We start from the raw sequence: 25,278 nt of genomic DNA, 5'->3' as shown, positions 1-25,278 counted from the left end.
TCTGTACTGGACATACTATAATGTAGCAAACCCGTCAGCTTATAGTAGAGTCTCAGAAAGTTCACAAAACTCTCTAATGAGGTAGGTGTTACTGTGTTTCCTTCATTCTATGAGAACATCAATTTAATAGAAGTTTTTCATAGAAAAAATATGCCTGAAGATTACACAATGGTGTTTCATTGTATCATGATTTTGCTAATGGAATAGAAAGTGTTTATTCATAATATAACCATTTTATTCTGGGGATAACAATGCAAATTTGAATCCACGCCTTCATATCAGAGGCTCCCTTCAGTTGGGCTCATCACTCTCCATCACCCACCTGGGGCTTGGCGAGTCCCTTTAGGATTGATAGTGTCATTTACAGCAGAATAAAGAACACGGTATTCCTTCTGCATTTCCTATCTTATTAAATGTGTAGCCCCTGCCGCTTAATTGGATCATCTATCTTTTGACTGAGAAAGATGCCTCGCAATGCATAACACACAGCACTTGTAGCTTGGCAGATCAGGTGTCTGCAAACACAACTGTGCCAGCACTGCATGCCTCTGTCCACGCCTCTGCCCGGTGACTGGCACAACTATTGTTTTAAGCACTGATTAAAAGATACATTCCTGGGCTTCCCTGGTGGCACAGGGCTAAGTCTCAACACTATCATGCTATTGCCGCTTTGGCCTGAGTTCAATCCCCGGCCAGGGAGCTGACCCACATGGCGCAACGGACCTCTCCTGTCTTGCCTGCTGCTCCCCTCAACAGTATGTTTCAGTCAATGTGCCTGTTCTGCTCCCCACTCTGTCTCTGATGAATCCTCTCACTCCCCTCGCCTCTGGCCTACACCCCAGTTTTTCTATGCATAAATAAATAAATAAATATTTTTTTGAAAGTTGCATTCCTGATACTTCTTAAAAATGTGTAAGGGTTTCCAAGAGTTGGTTTGTGCAACTGGAAGTTAAAAATGTTAAAGAGTTTGCCTCACATGTCAGAGCTGGTGGTGGCCACTATGGGAATGCAAGTCAAGCCTACCACATGGGTCAAGGTTCAAGGGTATGACTTTTCCCTCCCCCCACCCCCGAACCCTCTCTGGTGAGAGCGCTCTTTCCCCAAAAATCGCTCTTGTTGGCGTCACTAGGAAAAATCCACTGACCAGTCCTCACAGGACCTCACCTGAGCAGCTCTGACATTGTCCTCATGAGACAGTTTCCTCACTTGCTTCCTCTGGTCTCCTGCCTCTCTGCTGGAGCTTCTCCTCCTCCTTCCGCCTCTTGCCTTAACTTCTTTAGTGACCTCAGCTAGTCTCACAGCTGGTTTCTTCCCCTAACAACTTCTTCATGGAAATCTGCAGCCCCCTCACCTCCCCATCCATCCTCCTGCCTACTCCGTATCACTCCTTAGATGTCTAATAGGCTTTGAAAACTTCATGTCTTTAACCAAACTCCTATTTTCCACCCCCACCTCCTCCAATCCCGGCTCTTTGTGTATTCTTTTGCATCTCAGCAAATGGCAGCCCTCTTCTTCTAGGTGGTTGCACAAAAACATTCAAGTCATCTTTGATGTCTCTCTTTCCCACTCCCTGCATCCAAGCATTTAATGAATCCTATCAGTTTGGCCCTAAAATTACAATTTAAAATGTAATCCCTAGCTACTACCTTAGCCACGTTAGTCACTCACTACTGTAACTGGCTAACCACTTGCCCCCAAGCCCCTCAACAGCCTCCCGGCCACCCAGTAGCAGAGGCACCTCCACCTTCCATCTCCAAGGTCAGATCAGATTATCAGCTGCTTAGAGCCAGGCACTGCTCCCTCTCTGAGAGTGAAGCCAAAGCGCTTCTGGTCAGCCAGGCTCCGTGTGGCCTGTGGCCTGTGCTCTCTGACCTCTGCTTCTCACTCTTCTCCAGCCAGCTGCTGTCCTTGCTGGTCTCACATATGCCAAGAGCACACCACTCCAGAGGCTCAGGACTTTTTGTTCTTGTACTTCTTCTGGACATTTTCCTTTGCCCCCAAATTCTCACATGGCTTTTCCCTGATGTCTCTTCAGATGATACCCAAACAGAGTTCTCCCTTGTATAAAACAGCCACCTCCCAGAATTCCAGCCCATTCATTCTGCTTTACTATCCCCATTGTGCGTACAGCCCTGACGTAGTGTCCATTGATTTGGCTATGGCCTGTCCACACTACACTAAACGTAAGCTGGTGAGTGCAACACTTGCAGCACTACTGCTTCCCAATGCTTAGAATAGTCTCTTAGTGAATGTTTATTGGACTAGCAGACAAAGGGAGAAAGAGTGAATGGCCCTGATAACCAGGACAGGACTGAGCTGATGGATGTTTCCCCACTACCCAGGTCCACCGGTCAGAAGAGCTAACCTTGGAGCGCCAGAACTGGCACAGTGACTGCCCCATCTCACTGACTTCTGTCTTGCCCTCCTTCTAGGTCTTCGGTTCTCCCAGGCTTTGTAAGGCCTTTGCTATGACTGCAATCTCTCTTGGAGCCAGGCCTGCCTCTTGCTGCCACAGTCACACCAGGTGCCTGCTCTGCCCTGCGCGTCTTTGACCCTGAGCCACCATGGGCAGCGTCAGTAGCCTCATCTCTGGCCACAGCTTCCACAGCAAGCACTGCCGGGCTTCCCAGTACAAGCTGCGCAAGTCCTCCCACCTCAAGAAGCTCAACCGGTATTCTGATGGGCTGCTGAAATTTGGCTTCTCCCAGGACTCAGGTCATGGCAAATCCAGCTCCAAGATGGGCAAGAGTGAAGACTTCTTCTACATCAAGGTCAGCCAGAAGGCCCGGGGCTCCCACCACCCAGATTACACTGTATTGTCCAGTGGGGACATGGGGGGCCAGGCCGGGCTGGACTTTGGCCCATCCACCCCACCCAAGCTCATTCCCTTCTCCAATCAGCTAGACATGGTAAGTGGTGGGTGGGGAGGTCTGGTGAAGGTGGTTGGGGTGGAGAAGCAGGAGAGAGCAGAAGTGGGTGGGGAGCATGGAGGCTGGGTGGGATGGCGTGGTGGTCTGGACATTCAGATCTGCAAGGACCAGAGTAGCAGTGGTAAGGGCAGAGGTGCTGAGTCTTAACAGCCAGACTGGAGTGTGGACAAGGGAACTGAAGCTCTGGTCAAGCCCTAGATCCAGAGGTCCTGGGTGAACTCTTATGCAAAAAGGCATAGGGGAAGTGCAAGCCTCTGAGTGCCCCTGGGATGTACCTCTGGACTGTGCAGGCAGGATCAACAGCAACATTTTCAAATGCATGGAAAAGGGAGAGAGCTAGCAGATGCCCTCACTAGCACACTCATGGACGTGAGCCTTCCCTGAGAGGCTTTGCACTGTGTGAGGACTTTTGAGTTCACTGTCACAGTCAATTCAGTAGGGACGGAGGCAAGAGTCCTGTGTGCTCAGAGGTTCAGTCCTCGTGCCAGCTCCAACTCTCATGCATCCACCATGAAAACAATTTTCTTATTCAGTCCCTGGCCCCATCCTGAGGGAATGAATCCACGACTTTGACATATTTGAAAATGATCCCACTGTTTGCATAGATCGTTAAGCTTTCCAAACTAAAGCAGTTTTTTTTTTTTTAAAGATTTATTTATTTATGCATATAAGAGCCAGGGTACAGGCCAGAGATGAGGGGTGTGAGAGCACTCACCAGAGACAGAGTGGGGAACAGAACAGGCCGACTGACTGAAATACACTGCTGAGGGGAGCAGTGGGCGAGACAGGAGAGGTCTGCTGCACCATGTGGGCTGCTCCGGGGATGGAACTCATGCTGCAGAGGCTGCAGATTGCTTCATAGTGCAGTGCTTAACCCCTTGAGCCATCAGGGAGGCCCTCAGACTAAAGCACTTTAAATGTGCAAAGTACTCACCAATGCAAATGACACTTTCAGAAGAGCATTGTCATTTTATGTGATCCTCCCAGCCCCTCGAGAAGGCCCTGGTCAGCATCCTCACTCCTGGTCTGTTGGGCAAAGGCAGTGAAGATGAAAAGAGGTTTTTCTGCCGGGAAGCCATGAGTGTCCAGCCTCATGCCCTTACCCTATACCACAGAGACCCAGAGCTGGACCCCAGTACAGGGATTACTGAAAATGCTTGCAGCACTACTGCTGAAAATGCTGTTCAGGCAGGAGGACTAGGATGAGCGGGTGACAAGTGGGTAACTCATGGAATACGGTGCCTTGGTCATCATTAAGGTCATCTCTTGGTGCAGAAGACTTTCACCACATTCGCTGTTTCAGAGCCACAGGCCAGGTTGCCAGGAAGGAGACCCTGTGGCCAGCACACATATCTGGGTGGGGGGGGGGGGGACTGAGGGAACTGTTGTGGGAGGGGCATAGGGCCAATGGTTCTTTTTCTCCCCAGGGCTCAGAGAAGGGAGTGGTCAGGCCCACAGCTTTCAAGCCCGTGCTGCCCCGGTCAGGAACCATCCTCCACAACTCCCCGGAGAGCGCCAGCCACCAGCTGCACCCTGCCCCGCCAGAGAAGCCCAAGGAGCAGGAGCTGAAGCCTGGCCTGTGCTCTGGGGCCCTGTCTGACTCGGGCAGGAACTCCATGTCCAGCCTGCCCACACACAGCACCACCAGCAGCTACCAGCTGGACCCGCTGGTCACCCCCGTGGGGCCCACCAGCCGTTTTGGAGGCTCTGCCCACAACATCACGCAGAGCATCCTCCTCCAGGACAGCAACATGATGAGCCTGAAGGCGCTGTCTTTCTCTGATGGGGGCAGCAAGCTGGCCCACCCAAGCAAAGTGGACAAGGGCTCCTCATGTGTCCGCTCCCCCATCTCCACCGATGAGTGCACCATCCAGGAGCTGGAGCAGAAGCTGCTGGAGAGGGAGGGGGAGTTGCAGAAGCTGCAGCGCAGCTTCGAGGAGAAGGAGCTGGCCTGCAGCCAGGTCTACGAGGAGCGGCAGAGGCGCTGCAAGGAGGAGCTGGACGGCCTGGAGCAGAAAAGCGGCGGCAGGCTGAAGCCCGCCTCCCAGAAGAGCCAGCGCACACAGCAGGTGCTGCACCTCCAGGTGCTGCAGCTCCAGCAGGAGAAGCGGCAGCTCAGGCAGGAGCTCGAGAGCCTCATGAAGGAGCAGGACCTGCTGGAGTCCAAGCTCAGGTCCTATGAGAAGGAGAAGACCAGCTTCGTACCCACGCTGGAGGAGACGCAGTGGGAGGTGAGGTCGATGGGGTGGGCGTGGCCGGTCAGGTGTTTGGTGCTAGCCCCCTCACCTCCAGGTTCTTACCAGTGGTGTGTGGGTGCAAATTACCCAGCAAATTGTGCGAAGAGGGCCTACTCAGCAATATTGGAGGTGTGCTTAGTCTGAGCTTCTGGTGCCGCCTTCCCTCAGAGGCTTGTGGGCCAGGATCTGAGTTTACTGAGAAGCTGGAACCAAGTCCTGGCAGGGCTATCTGAGGGCCCCCTCACTTCTGCTTCTAGGGGCTTGAGAGATACATGAGCCCTGCTGAGTTCATGCTGGTCCGAGAGCTCAGGAGAGAGCATAGATGCTGTTTGTTGCTTTTGAGAGAAGGGCTTTCATCCACTAGTAAGAACAACCCCCTCGTGGCAGGCATCAGTGACTACTCTGCACACAAGTGTACATGGACCTTCTATCTGGTGAGCTGAGATGGAAACATAAGAGGAAGAAAAGGTTGCCACACTCACCTACACACTTAGACACACTCAACACACACAAACACTCTCAACATCACTGAGACACTCAGACATTTGGCAAAGAGACATCTGGGCCTGGCCTTGCTGGAGAGCAGCATAGCTCCCACATCCTGTTCACTGGAAAGTAGCTTTTCTCACCTTAGCCCATTTAGGGACCCCTGTCTTAGGGAGGGGTGAGCGTCACTGTCTGTTTAGACCATCACCACCCCGGGTTGGGGCACACCCTCAGTGGCACGTTCTACCTGTTGGCACTTCCTGTGTTTCCCTGTATATTAGGGTGACCCACATCATTTGGAATAAGAAAGGAGTCTTTCTGTGGATGGAGGGGGGCGTTCAGGAAGTGAGGCAGCAGAGTACTTTCTATTTGCCAGCTTTCCCCGAAGTGGAAGGGATGTTAGCCATGGGGCTTTTCCCCCTTCCTCGAAATTGGTAGAGACCCTGCCCCAGCCATGGTCTCTCAGCTGGGACTGGAGACCTCCTGGGGCATCTCAGAGATAGAAGCTAGTTCTGGTGTTCGGTGTTTGTCCTTGTATGTCTGGCCTGGAACGAAGCTGGACTTTGCTGTGACTCTGTCCCCAGGTTGTCCAGTCAGGCTTCATAGCAAAACAATACATACAATAAGTTAAATGATTGTAACAACACATAAACATATTACAAGCATATTTATAACAATAATTTATAGAAATATTTATTAAGTGCCACCTCCTAGATTCTCTCATCAAACCTTTATTACACACCTATGAAATTGATACCGTTACTTATCCTCAATTTACAGTCAAAGAAACTAAGGCACAGAGATTATGATAGTAAATAGTGACCCACCCAAGGTCAAGGTCCACCACATAGAAAGTACTAGTATCTTTGGAGCCACCACTCATCCCAAGTGGCCAAGACCCCAGAGACATATGGGTCTGATTCAGTGCCTTTGGTTTCCATCACTGTTCGTGGTCAATCTTTTTTTTTTTTTTTAATACACTGCTGAGGGGAGCAGCTGGCAAGGCAGGAGAGGTCTGCTGTGCCATGTGGTTTCTCTCCTGGCCAGCTGGGGATCGAACTCGTGCTGCAGTGGCTGTTGACAGCTTGAGAGCACTATCTCTAACCCTTGTGCCACAAGGGGGGCCCTCGTGGTCAATCTTGTTTTGTTTTGTTTTGTTTTGTTTAAAGATTTATTTATTTATGCATACAAGAGCTGGGATACAAATTTATTTATTTATGCATACAAGAGATGCGGGGGGGTGGGTGGTGAGAGGATTCACCAGAGACAGAGCGGGGAGCAGAACAGGCAGATTGTTTCATAGTGCATCACTTAACCCCTTACGCCACCAGGGAGGCCCAAGTCAATCTTTGATGGAGAATAGGAGTAGAAATGGTGACAGAATGGGGTAGTAGCCTGCCATTTGGTAGACATCAGTTGGGCATTCCCTCTGAGGCAGGCATGGTGCGAGCCCTGGGGTGCAGCAGTGCATCCATGAACATATATTCTCCCGGCAGTAAGGTGAAGAGAGCTGGGTATGTGTAGGCTGATATCAGAGGGTGTGGGCATAAACACGAATGACAGAAATTTGGCAGATATGGAAAGGGATATCATTAGTATTAAATGTGGATAACGGAGCTGCTGCAGTGGCAGATAAAACACTGATCTTTGACTTACACACAGTTATGGGTTTGGGCACAGATTGAGATTTAGTCTCTGAATTAAGAGTGAGGCAGATATGTGGACAGTCCAAATCAGACCAGAGGATAAAAGGAGCCTCAAAGGGAGACTTAGTCTTCACAGATGACCACTTGGAAATTCTCACAAGGCACCAGGTCATGCCAACCTAATTCCTCAGGCAATTAGGGTGTCTCCTCTCCTAGGGTGAGGCCCTCACCCTGTGGCACTCTCTCCTTCCCCACCCCCACCTTGACAGGTGTGCCAGAAATCAGGTGAGATCTCTCTCCTGAAGCAGCAACTGAAGGAGTCCCAAATGGAAGTGAATGCCAAGGCCAGTGAGATCCTCAGCCTGAAGGCACAACTGAAGGACACAAGGGCCAAGCTGGAGGGCCTGGAACTGAAGACGCAGGATTTGGAGAGCGCACTGCGTACCAAGGGCCTCGAGCTAGAAGTCTGCGAGAATGAGCTGCAGCGCAAGAAGAACGAGTCCGAGCTCCTGAGAGAGAAGGTGAACCTGCTGGAACAGGAGCTGCTGGAGCTGCGGGCCCAGGCCAGCCTGCAGCGGGATAGGGATGCCGCGGGCCTGGGGCCTGCCTTCTCTGAGGACATCCCTGCCCTGCAGCGGGAGCTGGAGCGCCTGCGCACTGAGCTGAAGGAGGAGCGGCAAGGTCACGACCAGATGTCCTCGGGCTTCCAGCATGAGCGGCTGGTGTGGAAGGAGGAGAAGGAGAAGGTGATCCAATACCAGAAGCAGCTACAGCAGAGTTATCTGGCCATGTACCAGCGGAACCAGCACCTAGAAAAAGCCCTTCAGCAAATGGCCCATGGGGATGGTGCAGGGGAGCCTTTTGAGATTGACCTTGAAGGGGCTGACATCCCCTATGAGGACATCATTGCTACAGAGATCTGAAGGGCCTCCCAAGAGAGGAAGAGACAGGAACCTGATATTGGGTTGTAGGGGTGCTGAGCCCTCCCCATATTCCTGCTCAGTAACTCAGGCCACTTGGAGAGAAGCCCCCACCCCCAGGGCACAGGCCTGGGAGCCACAAGGGAAGTGGAGGAGCTGCTATGGGGCCACTCCCCCCTTTCTGATTTTCAGTGCTTACCGGCTCTGCAGCACCCCTAGATCTTAGGCTCTGACTCCAGTTTTCTCAAGAGATGAGCCCAGGGATCTTCATCGTTTGGTTAAGGGCTCCCTAAACCTTGGCTTTCGTTCAAAATACTTAGAGATGCCCTCTCCAGGTATGGTGCCATGAAGCCATGGCCCCCCCAAGGACAGAAACCCTCTCGTGTCTCTTCCCACAGCTTTTTCTCCCCTGGGTGCACTGAGATGCCTTGGCAATAGCAAGAAGCCACCAAGACTCTGGTGAGAAGAGTCTTGGGACCTGATCTCGTCATCTATCTCCTGAGCTACTTTCCTCTGGCTGTGGGGGCTTGGGGTGGGTGTGGGAAGCCTGGCTCAGCTCTTGGACCTGCCCAGACCCCAGAACACCATAAAGCAAGGGGAGCACCAGGCGGCCCAGGCATGCTAGATCCTGTGAGACCCAGAGGGACCGGAGGGAGGCACCAGCGGGTGATGGCCCTACGAGCCGGAGGTGAGCCGCCTCAGGGGCTTCCGGCCTTCACCTCAGTGACCACCCTTTCAAAAGCCATGGACGATGAGGCGCTGGGGTGCGTGCTGGGAAGGGAAGATTGAAGCCACCTGGCCCAGGGAGACATGACTTGTCATTGTCCCGGGAAGCGCCTCCTGATCTTTCCATCAGGGCCAGAGTAGAGGTTTCCCTGCCTGACTCAAGTTGGCCAGTGGCTACTCGAAACTGGGTTTTCTGGAATAACCTATGTCCATCAGGGATGTGCAGGCCACTCCCTTCCTCTGTCTGGGGTCACTCAGTGGCACAGTGGCATCTCCAGGGCTGAGTTCGGACGAGAGTGTAGGTCAGGAGGGGCCCCCAGTCTCTGGACAGGCAGAGAAGGAAGCTCAGGCACAGCCCCTAGCTCTGCTCAGCCCCTGGCCCATGGCTGCCTCCTCCATCCTCTCATGAGCCCCTTTGTAAAGAATCTAGGGGCTGCAGCCCAGGGGGTCTGGGCAGCTCCTGGGCAAGGGAAGGACTCCTGAAGATGCGCAGAAGGAAAAGAGGCGTTTCTCAGTTGCTTGGTTCAGGGACTTTTCTTTCTTCTTTCTTGTCTTTTCAGAAGCAAGCCAGCTCTAGCAGGCAGCCAGGCTGTTCCATGTTCTATTTTTGCTGTAGCCACAGCTGCTGTTCTTAGGACAGCCAGCCCTTGCTGGATGCCTGAGCCTCGTGCCTGCATGCCGAGAGGGGTGGTGAGGTAGGAGGGACGAGAAACTCTGGAAAGTTAGCATTTGGAGAACCAAAAAGGTTCTGCCTCCAGACCAGCCACCAGCCCTTACAGGAATCCGGCGTAGGTGCAGGGAGCCGCTTCTCGTCCCTTGTCTTCTCCCCACCATGTCCCCAGGGCCCACCACATTCCTTCCTGGAGACTGGGCCGAGGGCAACCAGCTTCCCTTGTGGTTGTCTCGGTCGTGTGGTCCCTGCTGCCTTCACAGGACAGAGGAGGTGTTCTGGAATTTCAAGCCATTGCTTAGCGATAGGGTAGATTTGTACCTGAAATCAATGGGCCAAAAGCTCCTCCCCTTCCTGGGGGGCATTGCCTTCCCATGGGCTTAGTGCAGAACCCCCAAATCAAAGATGCCCCTTGTGCCACACGTTCCTTGTGCCACAGCCCTCGATCCCTCCATTTCCACCAGTCTGTGCCTTGTTGGAGTCCTTTCTTCCGGTGAACCTGCCCCATGGGCTAGCAAAAGGGGCTGCTTCTCCCTCCCCAGTCTCAAAACACCCCTGCCGACATCCTCCCTCCCAAAGAGTAGCCAAAAGCTCAGCGCTCTGCCCGCAAGACCTTCCTTGAGAAGAGGTGGGTGCTAAGCCCAGGGGAGGGTGCTCAGGTAAAAAAAACCTGGGACTCACCTCAGTGTGCCCCTGTTGTGACCCCACATCCCCATGGCCCTGAACCAGACCACCCCACAGAACCCCACTGACTGCCACCAGCCCAAGGCCTATGTAGCCTGGGGTGATGGCAGAGTGCAGCGGTATCCCGTGACATAGTGACTTGCCACCATGTGGTTTTTCTCCCCTTCCCTGTGGAAAAACTTACTGTGCCTGGATGAGGCCAAACCCAGGATCTCTGGAAGAGGGCTCTGAAGAATGAGGTGGAGCAGGGAGTGGGCAGGCCGGGGGCCAGCATGAGCTCCCTGCCCCTCTGACCACGCATGCTGGCAGCTGCTCGCTCTGCCAGGCCACTCTGCTCCCCCGAGAGGGTCTGGCCCAGAAATGCTCCGGCTGTCTGCGGAGTGCCATTCAGCACCAGTGTCTAGTCACCAAGGAGGGGATTCTGCCTCAGGGCGTTGGGATGACCAGACCCTCGCAGGAGATCTGCAGGTATCTCTGCTGACTTTGGGCCCTTTGAGTGAACTGCTGGACACACTAGGTCCCATGAGCACTGAACTCTCTGAGGGCTGGGGGCGCTCTCCCCCCAGGCAAAGGCTTGTGGAGCCCTGACCCCTGCCAAGAATCTTCTCCCTGCTCTCCGGGCTAAGCCAGGGTGGGGGCTATGGGAGCAGCAGCTGTGCGAGAGGCTTCCCTGTGGGCCCTCAGTCCTGAGATGGTGCTGCCATGCAGAGGCCACAGCCCTGCTTGCGTGGACACTCCTTGGCCTGTGTGGTCAGCCTTGGGGCTGCGTCTGTGGCAGGGCTGGAGCCCACCGGGGCTGGCTTCAGATGGTCTGGCATTGGAAGAATTGTATATGGTTTTTCCTCTTGGTTGTTTCTTGTTTGGTTTGCTTTACTTTTGACAGCTTTGTTTTATTTTTGATGCCCCTTTTTGCCATGTAAACTATTTCTGGTAATTTTATGTTTTTATTTATGAATAAAGAATGCCATTTCTCATGTTGTTTTTAGTTATATTTGTCTACCCAAGCTACCCTCCACCCCTGGCTATGGGTGATGTACCTGCCCTTGGCAAAGGAGGTGGGGACAGCCTCTCTGAGGGCATTATTGGCAGGAAAGCATGGGCCTTGGCACCAGGTAGACTTCAAGCTGGCCCCTGCCTCTCACCAACCCCATGGGCCCGGGGCTAACCCTGAGGAGAGTGAAAAGGGGACCGAGAGGCATGGCCATCTGCAAAGACAGCTCAGGCCATGCTCCCACAGCTGCTCACCTCCAAGCCAGCTCCTGGGCCACTTGGCAGGGGCCCAGAGCACCTGTTATGGCCTCTACCCGGGCCTCCCAGCTGGGAAGGTGCCATCATGACAGTGGCCATCTGGCCAGCCTTCTCGGTGCCAGCCTGCCCTGTTCACCTTGACAAGCATTCCCTACTGCTCTGGGCTCAGGGTCTAGGCTCACAGGGTTTCTACACAGATGGCAGAAGACAGAAGGAATGTGTAAAGAGGAAATTGGAACGTGGGGCAGCCCTGGACGCATGACAATACTTCTGGGGTGGGAAAGATCAGTACAGGCTGGGGTGTCAGGAAAGTGGCAGGCAGGGAGGCTTGGGGGGGGGACAGACAGGACACAAGAGGGGTGAGGGAGGAGGGAAAGACAAAAGCTACACCCCAGGGCAGGTCTTCGCCCCAGCAGAGGCTGGCTCCCCGCCTGTACACATAGGGTCGGCGAGGGAGGAGACTGGAGAGACAGGAAGCCCCAGGAGGGCTGAGCCTCAGAGTACCCCAAAGGTCATCTGTGGAGTGACTGAGCTGGGACAGGAGTACATATCTGTGTAATTCCAAATTTGGGGCAAAGGAGTGGCTGGGAGGCTTCACGTAATGCCACTCACTGAAACATGCCTCCCCCTAATTGCCTCTCCACGATGCTCCCCTCTTTCAGTTCAGCACAGGCTCGGATTCACGCTTAGAAGGGTTGGCAGTTTCCAGTTTTATACTCTTGCGTCCACTTAGCTACCATGTAAGAAGCCCCCCTCATCTGCTGGACAGACTATGGAGCAAGAGGGGGCCTGTCGCCAGGCTCCCACTGGAAGCAACAAATGATCCAGAGCCAGCCCCATGCAGAACAGACTTGTCCCCAACTTGCCCTTCCAGAATCCTGATCTAAGAACCATGAGCTCATTAAGCCACTGAGTCAGGGTGACTTAGGTGGCACAGAAATAGATAACTAAAATGCCCGCCAGCGATACCCTACTGGAAACTCCAACAGCCTTCTCCTCATCTAAGAACTGGGAACCCCAGAGAAGCAGGGCCCTGGGGAAGGAGAGGGGCTGGAAAGCCACAGCCAAGGTCCACCCACCCCAATTCCTGTGAGTGCTGCCCGGGATGCAAGGCGTGGAGCCCTCTCAAACCTGCTTTTATTTTAGAAGAAAATAGCAAAAGGGGAAATGAGAGAGAGAGAGACTCCTTCCCTCGCAAAGAGGCAGCTGGAGCATCAGCAGCCCCGGAGCCCGGTCTCAGGGTGTCTCACTGAGCTGCAGCCACAATCCTTTCATGGATGCCAAAGTCAACAAAGCTTCTTCCGGGCCTTCCCTGGTGGCGCAGCGGTTGAGCGCTGGGCTGCGAGGCTGGCCGCAGCCTCTGCAGCGCCGGTTCGTTCCCCAGCCGCCGGCTAGGGTCCCATTCAGCTTCAAGGAATTCATTCACATATACCTATTTTTTTTTTTTTTAATAGAGGCATGTTTTATTTATTTATTTATTTGTTTGTTTCATTTATACATGCACTGGGTACAGTCAGAAGCGCGGGAGGGTGAGAGGATTCACCAGAGCCAGAGCGGGGAGCAGAGCAGGCAGAAGGACCGAAATACACTGCTGAGGGGAGCAGCGGGCGGCAGGAGAGGTCTGCGCGCCATGTGGGACCCTCCTCCGGTGGCCGGGGAGCAGCCGGGGATCGAACCGGCGCCGCAGAGGCCGCAGGCAGCTTCGCAACCCAGCGCTCAACCACTGCGCCACCGGGGAGGCCCTCACATATACCTATTTTTTATGTTTGTGTGGGCGGGGCGGGTCAGCCTACTGTATAATGCAGACTGTTTCCCCAGGATATCGCCAGTGTTCCAATATCTGCTTGCGGTGTGGAGCCATCACACACCCCTGCCTTTCCATCATCCTCCCCAGCCAGTCAGCTCTGAGAACCCATGGAAGCCACTCCTTAAAGCCCTCGCTGCCATTCTCTTTTCTTCCTCCTGCTGGCTCAGCTGAGGACATCAGAAGAATCACAGGATACCCCGGGAAATTGAAATTGGGAGCAATAAATGATCCAGAACCAGCCCCTCGTGGAGCAGACTTGTCTCCAACTTGCCCTTCCAGAATCCTGAGAATCCTGATCTAAGAACCATGAGCTCATTAAGCCACTGAGTCAGGGTGACTTACAGAAAGTGTGGCACTTAGGTGCCGCACAGCCAGCCCAAGCACACATGGGCACACACGCGCACACACGGTTCCCGCTGCATTTCCCCTTCTGCTCCAGCCCCCTCCCACCTCAATGATGGCTAATTGAAGTTAGGATACCCCTAATTTCAACCACCTCACCTCACAGATATCAAAAGAGAGGTCCAGAGAGGAGAGGACACAGTCAGCGAATGACAGACCAGTCACCCCAACAGCTCTAGTGGGCTCCACTCTCCGTTACAACTGGGGAAGCACCACATCCAGCTCATCCTGACAGTGCCGTCTGTTGCATCGCTGCCTTCGCTGGCACTTCTGGGGTCCGCACTGACCTCAAGATAGATTTCAGTCCCTTTAACTGGCCCGCAGGTCTCTTTCCTTGACGGTCCCAACACCAACCCACAGGCCGAGGCACGTTCCCTGGAACCTCACGGTGACCTTGCCTCTAAATTCAATAAAGGGCTTTCATGAAAAAACCTGCTGTGCCGCCCGGCTCTGAGCTCTGCCCTGAGCCACGAGCTGGCAGTGAGGCACGGCCAGGTGTCTCACCTGCAGAGTCAGAGCTAGCTGAGTCCCTTCCAGAATCCACGCTGCTGAGCTGTGTGATGTTGGCTCGGTTCCCCAACCTCCCTGCGCTTCGGAGGGGTGTTGTGACAATGAGTTGAGATGATGTCCACTGAAAGCTAGCAGAAGTGCGCTACGACTTTTAGGGCACGACCCTAACTGTCTGTTGCCATACTGACTACTGTTCGCTAGCAGACTGTCACTGCTGCAAGCTGCGATCAGTGACTGTGGTGTCCCAGGTCGCAGCTGACTTTGTTCTGGGCAGCTGTCTCCCCGCCACTCCCGGCTTTTTCTCCAGGGCTCTGAACTCCAGAAGGCTGGCTTGTGGGGGAACACCCTCAAGAGAGAGGGCGCAGCTGTGGGAAGAAAGGAACAAAGAGGGATTTGCTAGGGGGTGTGGCGGAGCAGGCCGGGGAGGAACTGGCCTATGACATTGACCAAAAGCCAGTGCCAAAGGGGAGTCCGTTAGAATCCCATCCACCGCCTCCCTGAGCGCGGCCTCTCTGCTCCCACAGCGTCCACTCCCCCACCTGCCCCGCTTCAGCCCTGCCGCACAGCCAGCCCTAGCACGCATGGGCACACACACACACACACACACACACGGGCACATGCACACACGGGCATACACACACACACACATGCACACGTTTCCCCCTGCATTTTCCCTTCTGCTCCAGCCCCCTCCTACCTCAATTATGGCTAATTGAGCTGTAAGTAGGCTCACGGCAGCTTTTGTAATCGGTGACAGGTGAGGCAAATTAAATTCTTCAGACCAAAAATAACAAGACGATTTGCCTGCCACCATCCATCACTGGTGCCACTCTCTCCGGCTTCGGGGACCAAGACCGCCACAGCGCACACACAGCCCGGGGCTACAGGCCCAAGGCCCACTTTGCTTGACTGGCTTTTCCAGGCAGGAGGACAAGGCCACTGCAGAGCAGGCCAGGATGGGGTGTGGAGTGCTTCCCACACCGAGCAGAGCGTTCATGCTCACTGGGCTGGGGGCTGCAGGACCTGCCACACTTGTCTCTTGCATTCAGTCCTCACTTTACATATGGCCCAGCTGCAGCTCACAGAGGCCAGCTCCCCAGCTGCTGGGTAAGTTGTGAGTCGCAGTTCCAAGCCTGAGGTAGCCACAACACCTCCCTCCAGCCCCCATCCGCTGCCCCTGACTACCATTAAAGGTTGCCCTCTGAGCTCCGTACCTGCCCCCACACTGAGAGATGCTCCACTCCATCCTCAGTGCAGCCTGAAATTCCATCCTTAGAAATGCAAGCCGGGCCTCCCTTGGTGGCACAGCAGTTGAGCGCTGAGCTGCGAAGCTGCCCTCAGCCTCTGCAGCGCAGGTTCGAACCCCGGCCACTGGCGAGGGTCCCACATGGTGCGCAGACCTCTCCTGCAGCGCCTGCTGCTCCCCTCAGCAGTGTACTTCGTCAGTCTGCCTGTTCTGCTCTCTGCTCTGGTGAATTCTCTCACCCTCCTGCGCTTCTGACTGTACCCAGTGCTTGTATTAATAAATAAATGCATCTTAAAAAAAAAAAGTCTGCCAAAAAAATGCAGAACTTTATTCTAAAAAAAAAAAAAAGAAAGAAACGCAAGCCTTTGGGTGGAGCTTTCAAAAGTGTGAGTAGACTTGGGAGAGATGACACTCAAGGAAGTGAATTGGTTTCTGAAGCATCTTCCAATCTGCAGAAAAACAGGGTTACAGAGATTACCTGACTGGGGGAGGGGGAGTGGGCACAGCAAGCGAGATGGGGTGAGTAAACAAATATGTCACCACTTGGCCAAGGGGCCTTGCTGTGCTCCCCCAGTGCCCAGCAGAGTGGTCACAGTGCTCCTGGGCCGCCTGCCTCCGGCGCTGCAAATTCCCCTCTGAGCAGCTCAGTACTTAGCCTGCTCTTGCCCCAATTTTGTTCACCCCCAGACTAGAGGGAGAGGGCCACCCACCCAGAGGTCACCCTGGAAGGAACCTCAGGGACCCCCGTCCATGTCCTTCCAGTCTAGACAGGGAGCCCGGGAGGACTACACCCGCCCCAGGGAAAGAGATCAGGGGAGGGGCTGTGCTAGCCCCCCAACTCCACCAGCCCCCTGCACCAGCTTCCCTATCCTGCCCCTGTGAAAGCAAATGCTTTCCAGGGAAATTCTGGCTCCAGCTTCCAGCTGGCTGAGCCTCAAAGACTATACTTAGAAGGTGGGAGGGGCCCCAGCAATGCTATCTCTCTCCAAGCAGAGCTGGCACCACAGCACCACAGAGACACAGCCCGGGAAGCAGTCAGCTCCCCGGCCCAGCGCCCTGTTGATCCTCTGGTTACCACTTCCCTCCTCCTGCTGCCTGAGCCTGAGAAAAGCAAAAATATTCTCAGGCTCAATTTCACACTGCCGTCTTTAAAATATCTTAGCTTGGTAGAATATTTTCCTACTTACAGATTCCCAAAGGCCACAATGATGTCAGAAAAGGAAAAAAAAATCTATTAAGCCAATTCACTTTTCTTGTACGCGCGCACACACACATACACACACACACACACACCCAGTAAACCAGTGGGGAAAAGCAGCCCTCCTTTTCTCTAGTTTTTAAATATTTTTTTTAAGTTGATGTTTGTAGAGGCAGGAGGGGCACTGGGCAGATTCTCTATGACCCGAGCAGATGGGGTGAGGAGGAATCCTGGAGCCCTCGGTGGCTTTTCAGGCTTTTATTGCGATTTACCAGGCACACGGCAGGCAGGGGTCCTGGGGGGCCAGGAGGCTGGCAGGCCTCCCAGCCCCCAGCAAGTCTTCACTCTTTCTGGGCTCTCTGGCCTTCTCTCGTGGCCTTATTTTCTCTCTTGGTTCTCTTTCACTTTCTTTTGCTCTGCTGTTCCGCTCTGCTACTGGCGTCCCTGTGATGCCGCCCTTATAAGCCCAGTCTAAGCGCCCAGGTGTGCCCACCTGCGTAGGCCCACACCCTACTCCAGGTGCCCGCCATCAGGCATGCATTCAGGGCCACAGGGATCCATCATCTATCCTGATGTTGGGAGGGCAGAAAAGCCTGATACTTTTTTACCTTACCCTACAATGTTGAAAACCAGGACTCAAGAGGGGTGTGAGAGAGTGTGCGCCCTTATCCTCAGGAGATACATTCCAGGGCCCCTGTGGATGCCTGAAACTGCCTCGAGCACTGAATCCTACACATACTGTGTTCTTTCCTACATAACACCCGGTCAGGTTTAATGTATAAAGTAGCCACAGTGAGCGAGGAACAGCAAGAACTGGTACTGACACGGCAATCATAACAATATAGCGCGAACGTTACGTGACTGGGCTCTCAGTCTCTCAAAATGTTATATGGAATGTTCTCAGGACTGCAGCTGGCCACGGGTAATTGAAACCATGCAAGTGACACCGGGGATGAGGGGAGGCTGCTGGACATGTGCATATGGGTGTGAGTGTGCATGTAGATGTGTGTGTGCATGTGGGTGTTTGAGTGTGGGTATGTGAGGACACATGTGGGTGTGTGACTGTGTGTGTGAGTATGTGAGGGTACGTGTGGGTGTGTGAGTGTGCATGTGGGTGTACATGTGGGTGTGCATGTGGGTGTGCGTGTGGGTATGTGTATGTGGGTGTGGGCAGAAGGGGAGGAGGGTTGTGCTGCATTTCTTCTACTTCATCCCTACGCCTCACAAGGGAACGTCCAGAAAGTAAACCTGACACAGGCAGGGCCCACAGGAAGTTGAATCTCAGACAGAGACAAGGCGGGGAGCCAGCGGGCAGGCCTCTCTGGGGGGTACCTCTCCTGGCAGCACCTCAGGGAAGAGGAGCCAGAAGGATGGCTAGATCCTTGGCAGGACTCTGCCTTGAGACACAGCAGAGGGCAATGTGGAGCTTCCACCCCTGCGGTGAGTCCTGAGTCTAGGACGCCCTGCCTCTTCACTGTGCCAGCCCCGCGTTGCCTGTGGCCCTGGCATAGGGGCTGGTGCTTGCAGCTCTCTGGAGCTAAGGGCAGGACTCAAGGAGCCATGGCCACATGCTCCCAGCAGATGAGGAATGAGCCTCCTCGAGAGGGGGGATCTGGGCCACCCACCAGGGGCGACGCCAAGCTTCCAATTGTCTCTCTTCTCCCTTTCTCTCTCTGTACCCTCAACATTGTCCCCAGCCCCAAACCTGCACCACAAACCAAAGCTTTAGGGATGGGGACCTCTGAACTCCCCACCTGCCTTCAAGCACCAAGATCAATTGCATGGGTGTCTACTGACACTCACTGCCCAGAGCCAGGCGTGTTCATGAGCCCGGGCAGATTGCAGGGGGAGAGGAGCATTGGCTAAATGCGTCCCACTTTCCTGGGTGACAGGCGCCTTAAGGATCCTTGGACATTTCCCTGTGACTCTCTAGTGCGGGGCCGTCAGGAGCGTGGAGAGCTGCTAGTCCAGCCAGCGTTTGCACTGGCAAGACAGTGGGCTTGAGGAGAGCCAGCCGCGCTGCTGTTCTGTGTTGTTGTGTTGTGCAGTGGGGTTCTGTGGTTGCCTGGGAACTCCAGAAGCTGCTGGGGACCTACTTGGCCACAGTGGGAGTCAGCACTGGGCTCTGGATAGGGCTCTCATGGGCTCCGCTGATGGTTCTCCCATTAACCCTGAGCAAACCCCTTAGCTTCCCAGGGCCCAGAGCCCCCACCCACAGGCCGTGGTGGTCTCTAGGTATCGAGAAGGCGCTTCCCTCTTGTCTGCCTGGCGAGGTCATCCCGGCAGTAAATGACAGAGGAAGTAGATATTTCCAGGCTATTATGCTCCTCTCAGAGAGAAAAGACTGGGAGACAAATGGCTGCCAATGGGAGCCTGCCTGGGGGGCTCCCACTCAATAGCCCACCCCTTCTAGGTTGTCAGCAACCTCAGGGGGGGTTGGGCAGACCTGGGCAGTGGTGGCCACTGCTGTGTGTCCCAGAAGACAGACTTGCCCTACTTTCAGATGCCCACGAGGAGGGAAGCTGGCAACTCTGGACCTCGAGGGGCAAGTGTGTGTTCTGCGGCTTCACATACATGTCCCACAGAGACCTTGGGAGGCTGTGCTGCGAGACAGGCCAGCCTGCTCCCCAGGACCCCTGAACGACTGGGACACTTGCCGGGTCACACGATTGGTCTCTCCCCCTCAAGGTGCTGCATTCCAATGTGGGACAGGCAACACTGACCACTACCTCTGAGGCCCTCCCTCATGCCCCATGAGGATGGGAGCAGCCTTGCAAGTCCACGTCAGGGGGAGGGCTGCTGGGTGGCCACAGCAGGCTTCCCTTGTGGAGTGCGTTGGGGCCAGTATGTCTGAAAGAGGAGCATTGTGGAAACTCTGATGAAGGCTACTAGTGGTGGCTGGGCCCTGGTTGTGGATGGGGTGGGGTGGGTCCCTGCAGTTCTCATTCTGACCAGTTAAGTCATCCCCGGCCTGGCCTGGAGGAGTGCACCAGTCACAGCCTGAAGGGCCTCTCTCACCTCACCGCCTCAGTGGACAGGAAGGCTGCTTTTCAGATAGAACCCCCTCAGGGTCTTGCCCTGGGCCAGGTGCCTCCCAGGGCTCCCAGGCCCAGGAGGGAGCACACACACTTTCCTTCTTGGTTTCCTCCAAACTAATCTGGCAATATGCTCATTCCCTTCAAATCCTCAACCTTTAACCAGCACAACAGGCACCCAGATTCAGACAGCATTTACTAAGAAACGAGGGAGTGGGAAGGAGGGATGAGCCAGGGCTGGATGTCTGGCCAAAAAGACACCAACAGAGTAATTAATTAATTAATTATCAGGCCCACTGTGCAAACAGTGCTGGGGAGTCCTGGAGGAGAGATTGGTTTGCGGGGAGGAGGTGTCTCCTTTTCATTTCATGATAGGGTTTCAGGGCCTGGTCACACCTTCCTTACCATGGGGCTTAATTACACGGTGGGTGGGGGTGGGGCAGGACAGGACTCCCCAGTCTACCCAGGAGGCTCCCAGCTGACGGCGGGGCCTGGAGAAACTGCAGGGAACTGGTACGTGAACAGCATTTTCACCCTGGAAAGTCAGGAATTTTCTGAGCCGGATTCTCTTTAGTAAAACAGGGTTAATACCACCTACCTTTCAGAGTCCTGGGGCCACCTCAACAAGTACCACAGATGGGGGTGGTGAAGGGTGGTGGTGGTGGTGTCTGTAACAACAACTGATTGTCCTGGAAGCCAAAAGTTTAGACTCAAGGTGTCTGCAGAGTTGGATGCCCTCTGAAGCCTCCAGGGAATGGTCCAGTTCTTTCAGCCTCTGGTAGCCCCAGGCATTCTCTCTGGGGCTGCCTGCCCCTGATTGTCTTCCTCCTGGCGCTGCTGTCCTGCCTGCCACTCCCTTCCTCTCTCTCCTCTTCTTGAATGGACACCAGTCTTTGGACTCGGGCCCTGCCTCATCTTACCTAATTATATCCAATGATGCTGTTTCTAAAAAGGTCACATTCTGAAACCTGAGGTTAGCATGTGAACCTCCCTGTAGGGTAAGGAAAAATGTCAGGCTTTTCTGCCCTCCCGCCATCAGGATAGATGATGGAACCCTGCGGTCCTGAATGCATGCCTGATGGCGGGCACCTGGAATAGGGTGTGGGCAGAGGTAGATGGGATTCACCTGGGCTGAGATTGTGCTTTTTAAGGGCGGCGTCACGGGGACGCCAGTAGAAGCTGAGAAGAGCAGCAGAAGTCGAGAGAAGCTGAGAAAGAAGTAGCAGAAGCTGAGAGAGAAGCAGAGTAAGCCAGAGAGCCCACAGAGAGTGAAGACTTGCTGAGGGCTGGGAGGCCTGCCAGCCTCCCGGCCCCCCAGCACCTCTGCCTGCTGTGTACCTGGTAATCCCAATAAAAAGACCTGCAAAAAAACCACTGAGGACTCTAACTTCTCCTTTACCCCGTCTGCACGGGATCAGGAAACCTGCACTGTGTCCATTCCTGGACTCTACACTCCCCAATCTCTCTTTGGGGATACAATTAGACCTTAACGAAAGGTGCTGGAGGACTAAGGGGAACGATACTGATACAAAGTAGGGTCAAAACACCAGGACCCTCATACATTCCTGGCACAGACGGAGCAGCCCCCACAGGAGGAGAGCTGCCAGACAGAGGCGGGTCCCTGGGAGCTGGCTGTCACTCCCAGGGTTGTTTAAAACCGCCCCCGAGTTAAGAAGGGGATGGGCCCCGTGGATAACTCACTCAGAGTAACTCAATTTTCCCCAGAATAGACCCAAGTCCCAAGAGTGAGGAACTGGGGCCGCCCCCCTTTGAAGTGCAAATGCTGACCCCTCTGTGCAGCCCTTCCTGAATAATCAGACTGGCATCTGCTGCCTGGTTCTGCGCTGCTGCGGAAGTGCACCCCACCAGCTGCTCCTGTTCTCGGTGCCCCCACAGGCTGGTCAGGTGGCTGGAAGGATCAGACCCCAGGCAGTTCTGGTAATCACCACTTAGCAGGAGGGGGAATTAGGAAAGCAGAGTGTTGAATGTGACTGGCAGCAGCTGCGGTTCCATTTCCCATTTGCTTGGATACCTGCTGTCCTGGCAGGACTGTGCTGTGGGGGCGGGGAGGAAGGGCACGAGCCACCCTTTGTCTGACAGGCGGCTTCCTCCACGCAGCCCTGAGAGCCTCAGGCCTGGTGGAGAGGGGACAGGACCCTCATCGGCTATGAATCAGTGGGATGAGGAGACACAGAACTCCCCTGGGGACGAGGGGTCTTAGCTGGCTGCTCCACCTCAAACCTTAGGAACAAAGTCAGCACCCAGGACAAGGGTTGTTTTGCTGAGAACACGAGGGCTTGGGGGCCTGGATAGAGCCACTATGGCGACCGCAGTTGGCACTCAGCTTCTTTCTGGCTAATGCAGGCCTCATTTCATCCGTGAAATAGGAAATACGCTACCTGCTGAATGGGTAGTTACGGGTGGGCATGAGAAAGTTTATGCAGAGCACCTAGCAGTAACACTTAACAGGCTCTGAGCACCACCCCCTGGCAAATGGGCTAAGTCAGGTAAGAGAAAAATAGACAATGTAGCTATGAAGCTGACCCTTGGTGTTGAGCCTATTGCTGCTGAGAAATGACCACTCCCTTTCTTCTTCCTCTCTTCTTCCCAATTATCTTTTCCTTCTCTGCCCTGGTGACTTTACCACTTCTGCCCCTTGTCTCTTTCAGGACCCCAGTACTGATATGTCTTGACTGAGGTTAGCAGGGCAATCCTCAAAGAGCTCCAGCCTGAAGGCAGACGGGTATCAACTGTAAAGCGAGGACCAACCCGTGAGCAGTGGTGGCTGGACCTTAGAGAACCAGCCGGCTCAGGAATGTGGGCACTCTCAGGGTAGGCTCAGCTACTGCCTGGAGGTGATGCCGAGACTGCCTTCCCAGTTTCTCCTTTGTGATCCTTCTTACCCAGATCTCCTGATTCTACAGCCAAGGAAATTTTTGTTTGGGTTTATCTTCATTAGTGCTTATTTATCAGCACTAATAATTAAGTGCTCAGGTAATGTGTGGTTTAAAAAAACAAACAAACATTACTTGATTAAGTGAACTCTGGATTGCCCTGCTCGCTGCAGCCGAAATGTCACGTTCTGGATTCAATGTTAGTGTTTGCCTAAGAGCTGCTGCCCTCTGGTGGAAATGTAGAACAGAACTGCCCAGACATCATCAAGAAGCACTTCGAGGCTACCGACAGCACACAAAACCCTATTAACTCCCTCTCAGAGCTTACCTTTTGGTGTGAACCATGAACTTGACGCTAGTTCATCCAGGCCTTTCATTCACATTGATAACACCACTATGTTGCATGAAATACTAGAATTATAGTCACTTGGTATGAACCTGGTTTTGAGAGTGGTTGAAATTTGTAGATACCGTTTCAGTGTAAGGGCTGACTTCTGGGTATGTTAACACAGAGCCCTGGGAAGCACATGGAGCTACTACTCACAGCAAATGGCCGTGGAGCCTCCGGCCCCTGCAAAAGCGGCAGGCCAACCCCAGATCTTCTTTTGTGCCTTCGGTTTCACGGACAGTCACAGGTAGAAGTTTCTCCTGTAAAGAGGAACTGCAGCAAGACTGATCTGGGAGGAATCAACAATTCCCAGGTTATCCAAGTGTCTGAAGCCATTTATCAAGTTTTCCGGGGAAGATTTGTCACTCTTGCTAAGAATACAAAATTCTGTGACTGATTTAGTCACTGGAAGAGATTTCTCATTGTGTCTACACATCAGTCGCCTGTTCAGTTGCCCCTGCAGGGCCTCATGTGGAGGAGGAGGCAGCTGAGACCACCACAGGGTTTGCTTAAATGGCAGGAGGTGTTCAACCTCAAAATGGAAAAATAGCTTGAAATTAAACTAGAGTCGGTAGATGAGTAAGGAACATGCCTTTCATTTTTAAAACAGCTTTTTTTTTTTACTTAAATTTTCCTATAAAAGATAATTTTCTCTCAAGAACACACACACACACACACACACTTCATTTTCTACTTATCCTTTTTCTTTCATGACATCTTGATAATGTTTGAAACAAAGAATGTTATGGAACACCTGTAGTAAGTAAACCTTAAATCAAACTACATATGTTGGAAGAGATTACTGAAAAGAACTTAAAAGGGCAGCCTGAAAGAGTGACAGAGTAGAAAATATAGGCCATATTCCGATAACACAGGGGGTTAGCTCACATACTGGTTATGATATTCAACAGTGCGAATCGAGAGGCATTGTTATATATTTGCTTGTGTATACTGCTTTTCTAATTAGAAGATACAGAGTCATTTTAAGTAGCTTCCATTTAATATAACATTTATTTTCATTTTGTATGATCCAGATGTCACATCTTCTACATTAAAATATAATCATGCTGACCCAACCCCCACCCCTTTCACCCTTAGAGAAATAAAGTGAAGAACTTTACACAACTCTCAGAAATGGAATGCACAGAGTAGAGAAGCTGCTATTGCACAGAGGTCAAAAGAGCAGACATGGCAGGAGTGCATGGAAGACAGTTTAGGGATCACAGCAGAGAGAACAGGAATTAAAATGCTAAAGCTTTTAAACACTATCACTTGTTCCACAAGATTATCCTGAAAAGGCAAAGACAGGTCAGAAAGCAGAACCAAACACAGGATTTTTCAGTTTAAAATACCCATTAACAGAAGAGCCTTCTCCTCTCTGCCTTGCCTTTCAGCATCTGGTAAACACTTTAGAAATTTATACCCACTGATAGCATGTCAGAATGTAGAACAGATGTAGGTTTTCTTTCCTTCCTTATTTTTTATTGTACCCCAACTCTTACAAAGCAACGCTATTTATTTTAATTATGTGAGTCCTCTGCACAGAAACCCAAGAAGAAAAAGCATCTCACAACCATCAGATCACGCCAGCTGTATAAAAGCTGCATGATTCTGCTACCCAGAGGGAGGGAGAACAGTGAGACACAGGAGTCAGAACTCATATATAAATAAAAATGAGGAAAGGAAACTCCTTTTCCAGTCTACTCATTAAATAAGAAAGAACAGATGGACAGTAAAAGTCATCTGCTTAGAGCAGCACAGGACTGGAGGTACACAGCAGTCTGAACACCAATGCGCAGGAAAGACCCTCTTGGCTCTTCCAAGTGGAATCTTTCAGACCTGATTGTGCTCCTAATTTGGAGATCAAAGTATCATAAACTTCAAAGAGTGATTTTCTTGAGGGGGTTTCAAGGTAAGGTCTAGGAGATCCAAATAACAAGGACATTATTAGGCAAGTAACTACACCACTATGTACAAATACATACACCAATAAGGAAACCTCACCTTCACCCCGGCAGCTACTTTAAACAAAGCACTGAAAATCCAGGTTTTCTGAATAGGAGATATTTTTAAATCTGTTAGCAGTTTAAAACATTGCAACACTGGCACAATATGTTACCTATTCTTTGTTTTTAATTACACGGTAACACAGTAAACTCCAGCATAAAGGTGGGGGTGGGAGAGTGCAAAAGGAATAAAGAAAACAGAACTAGTATGTCACAAGAGTATCGAGCCAGCGATGAAACAGCAG

At 52.8% G+C, this 25,278-nt stretch overlaps 1 protein-coding gene across 1 annotated transcript; it reads left to right on the top strand.

Annotated features, from left to right (window-relative positions):
* Positions 1 to 2,564: 2,564 nt before the first annotated feature.
* LZTS1 (leucine zipper tumor suppressor 1) lies at positions 2,565 to 8,303 on the top strand (the record flags this gene model as incomplete). The annotated part of the gene is made up of 3 exons (XM_084244742.1): positions 2,565 to 2,909; positions 4,358 to 5,161; positions 7,569 to 8,303. The coding sequence occupies 3 exons, from the start codon at positions 2,565 to 2,567 to the stop codon at positions 8,220 to 8,222; spliced, it is 1,803 nt and encodes a 600-aa protein (XP_084100868.1). The 3' UTR covers positions 8,223 to 8,303.
* Positions 8,304 to 25,278: the final 16,975 nt, after the last annotated feature.

Source organism: Talpa europaea (assembly GCF_964194135.1).
Source record: "Talpa europaea genome assembly, chromosome: 10".
NCBI classification, from domain to species: domain Eukaryota; kingdom Metazoa; phylum Chordata; class Mammalia; order Eulipotyphla; family Talpidae; genus Talpa; species Talpa europaea.
Note: the sequence above shows the minus strand (reverse complement) of the source record. Positions and strands in the feature narration are given on the sequence as shown.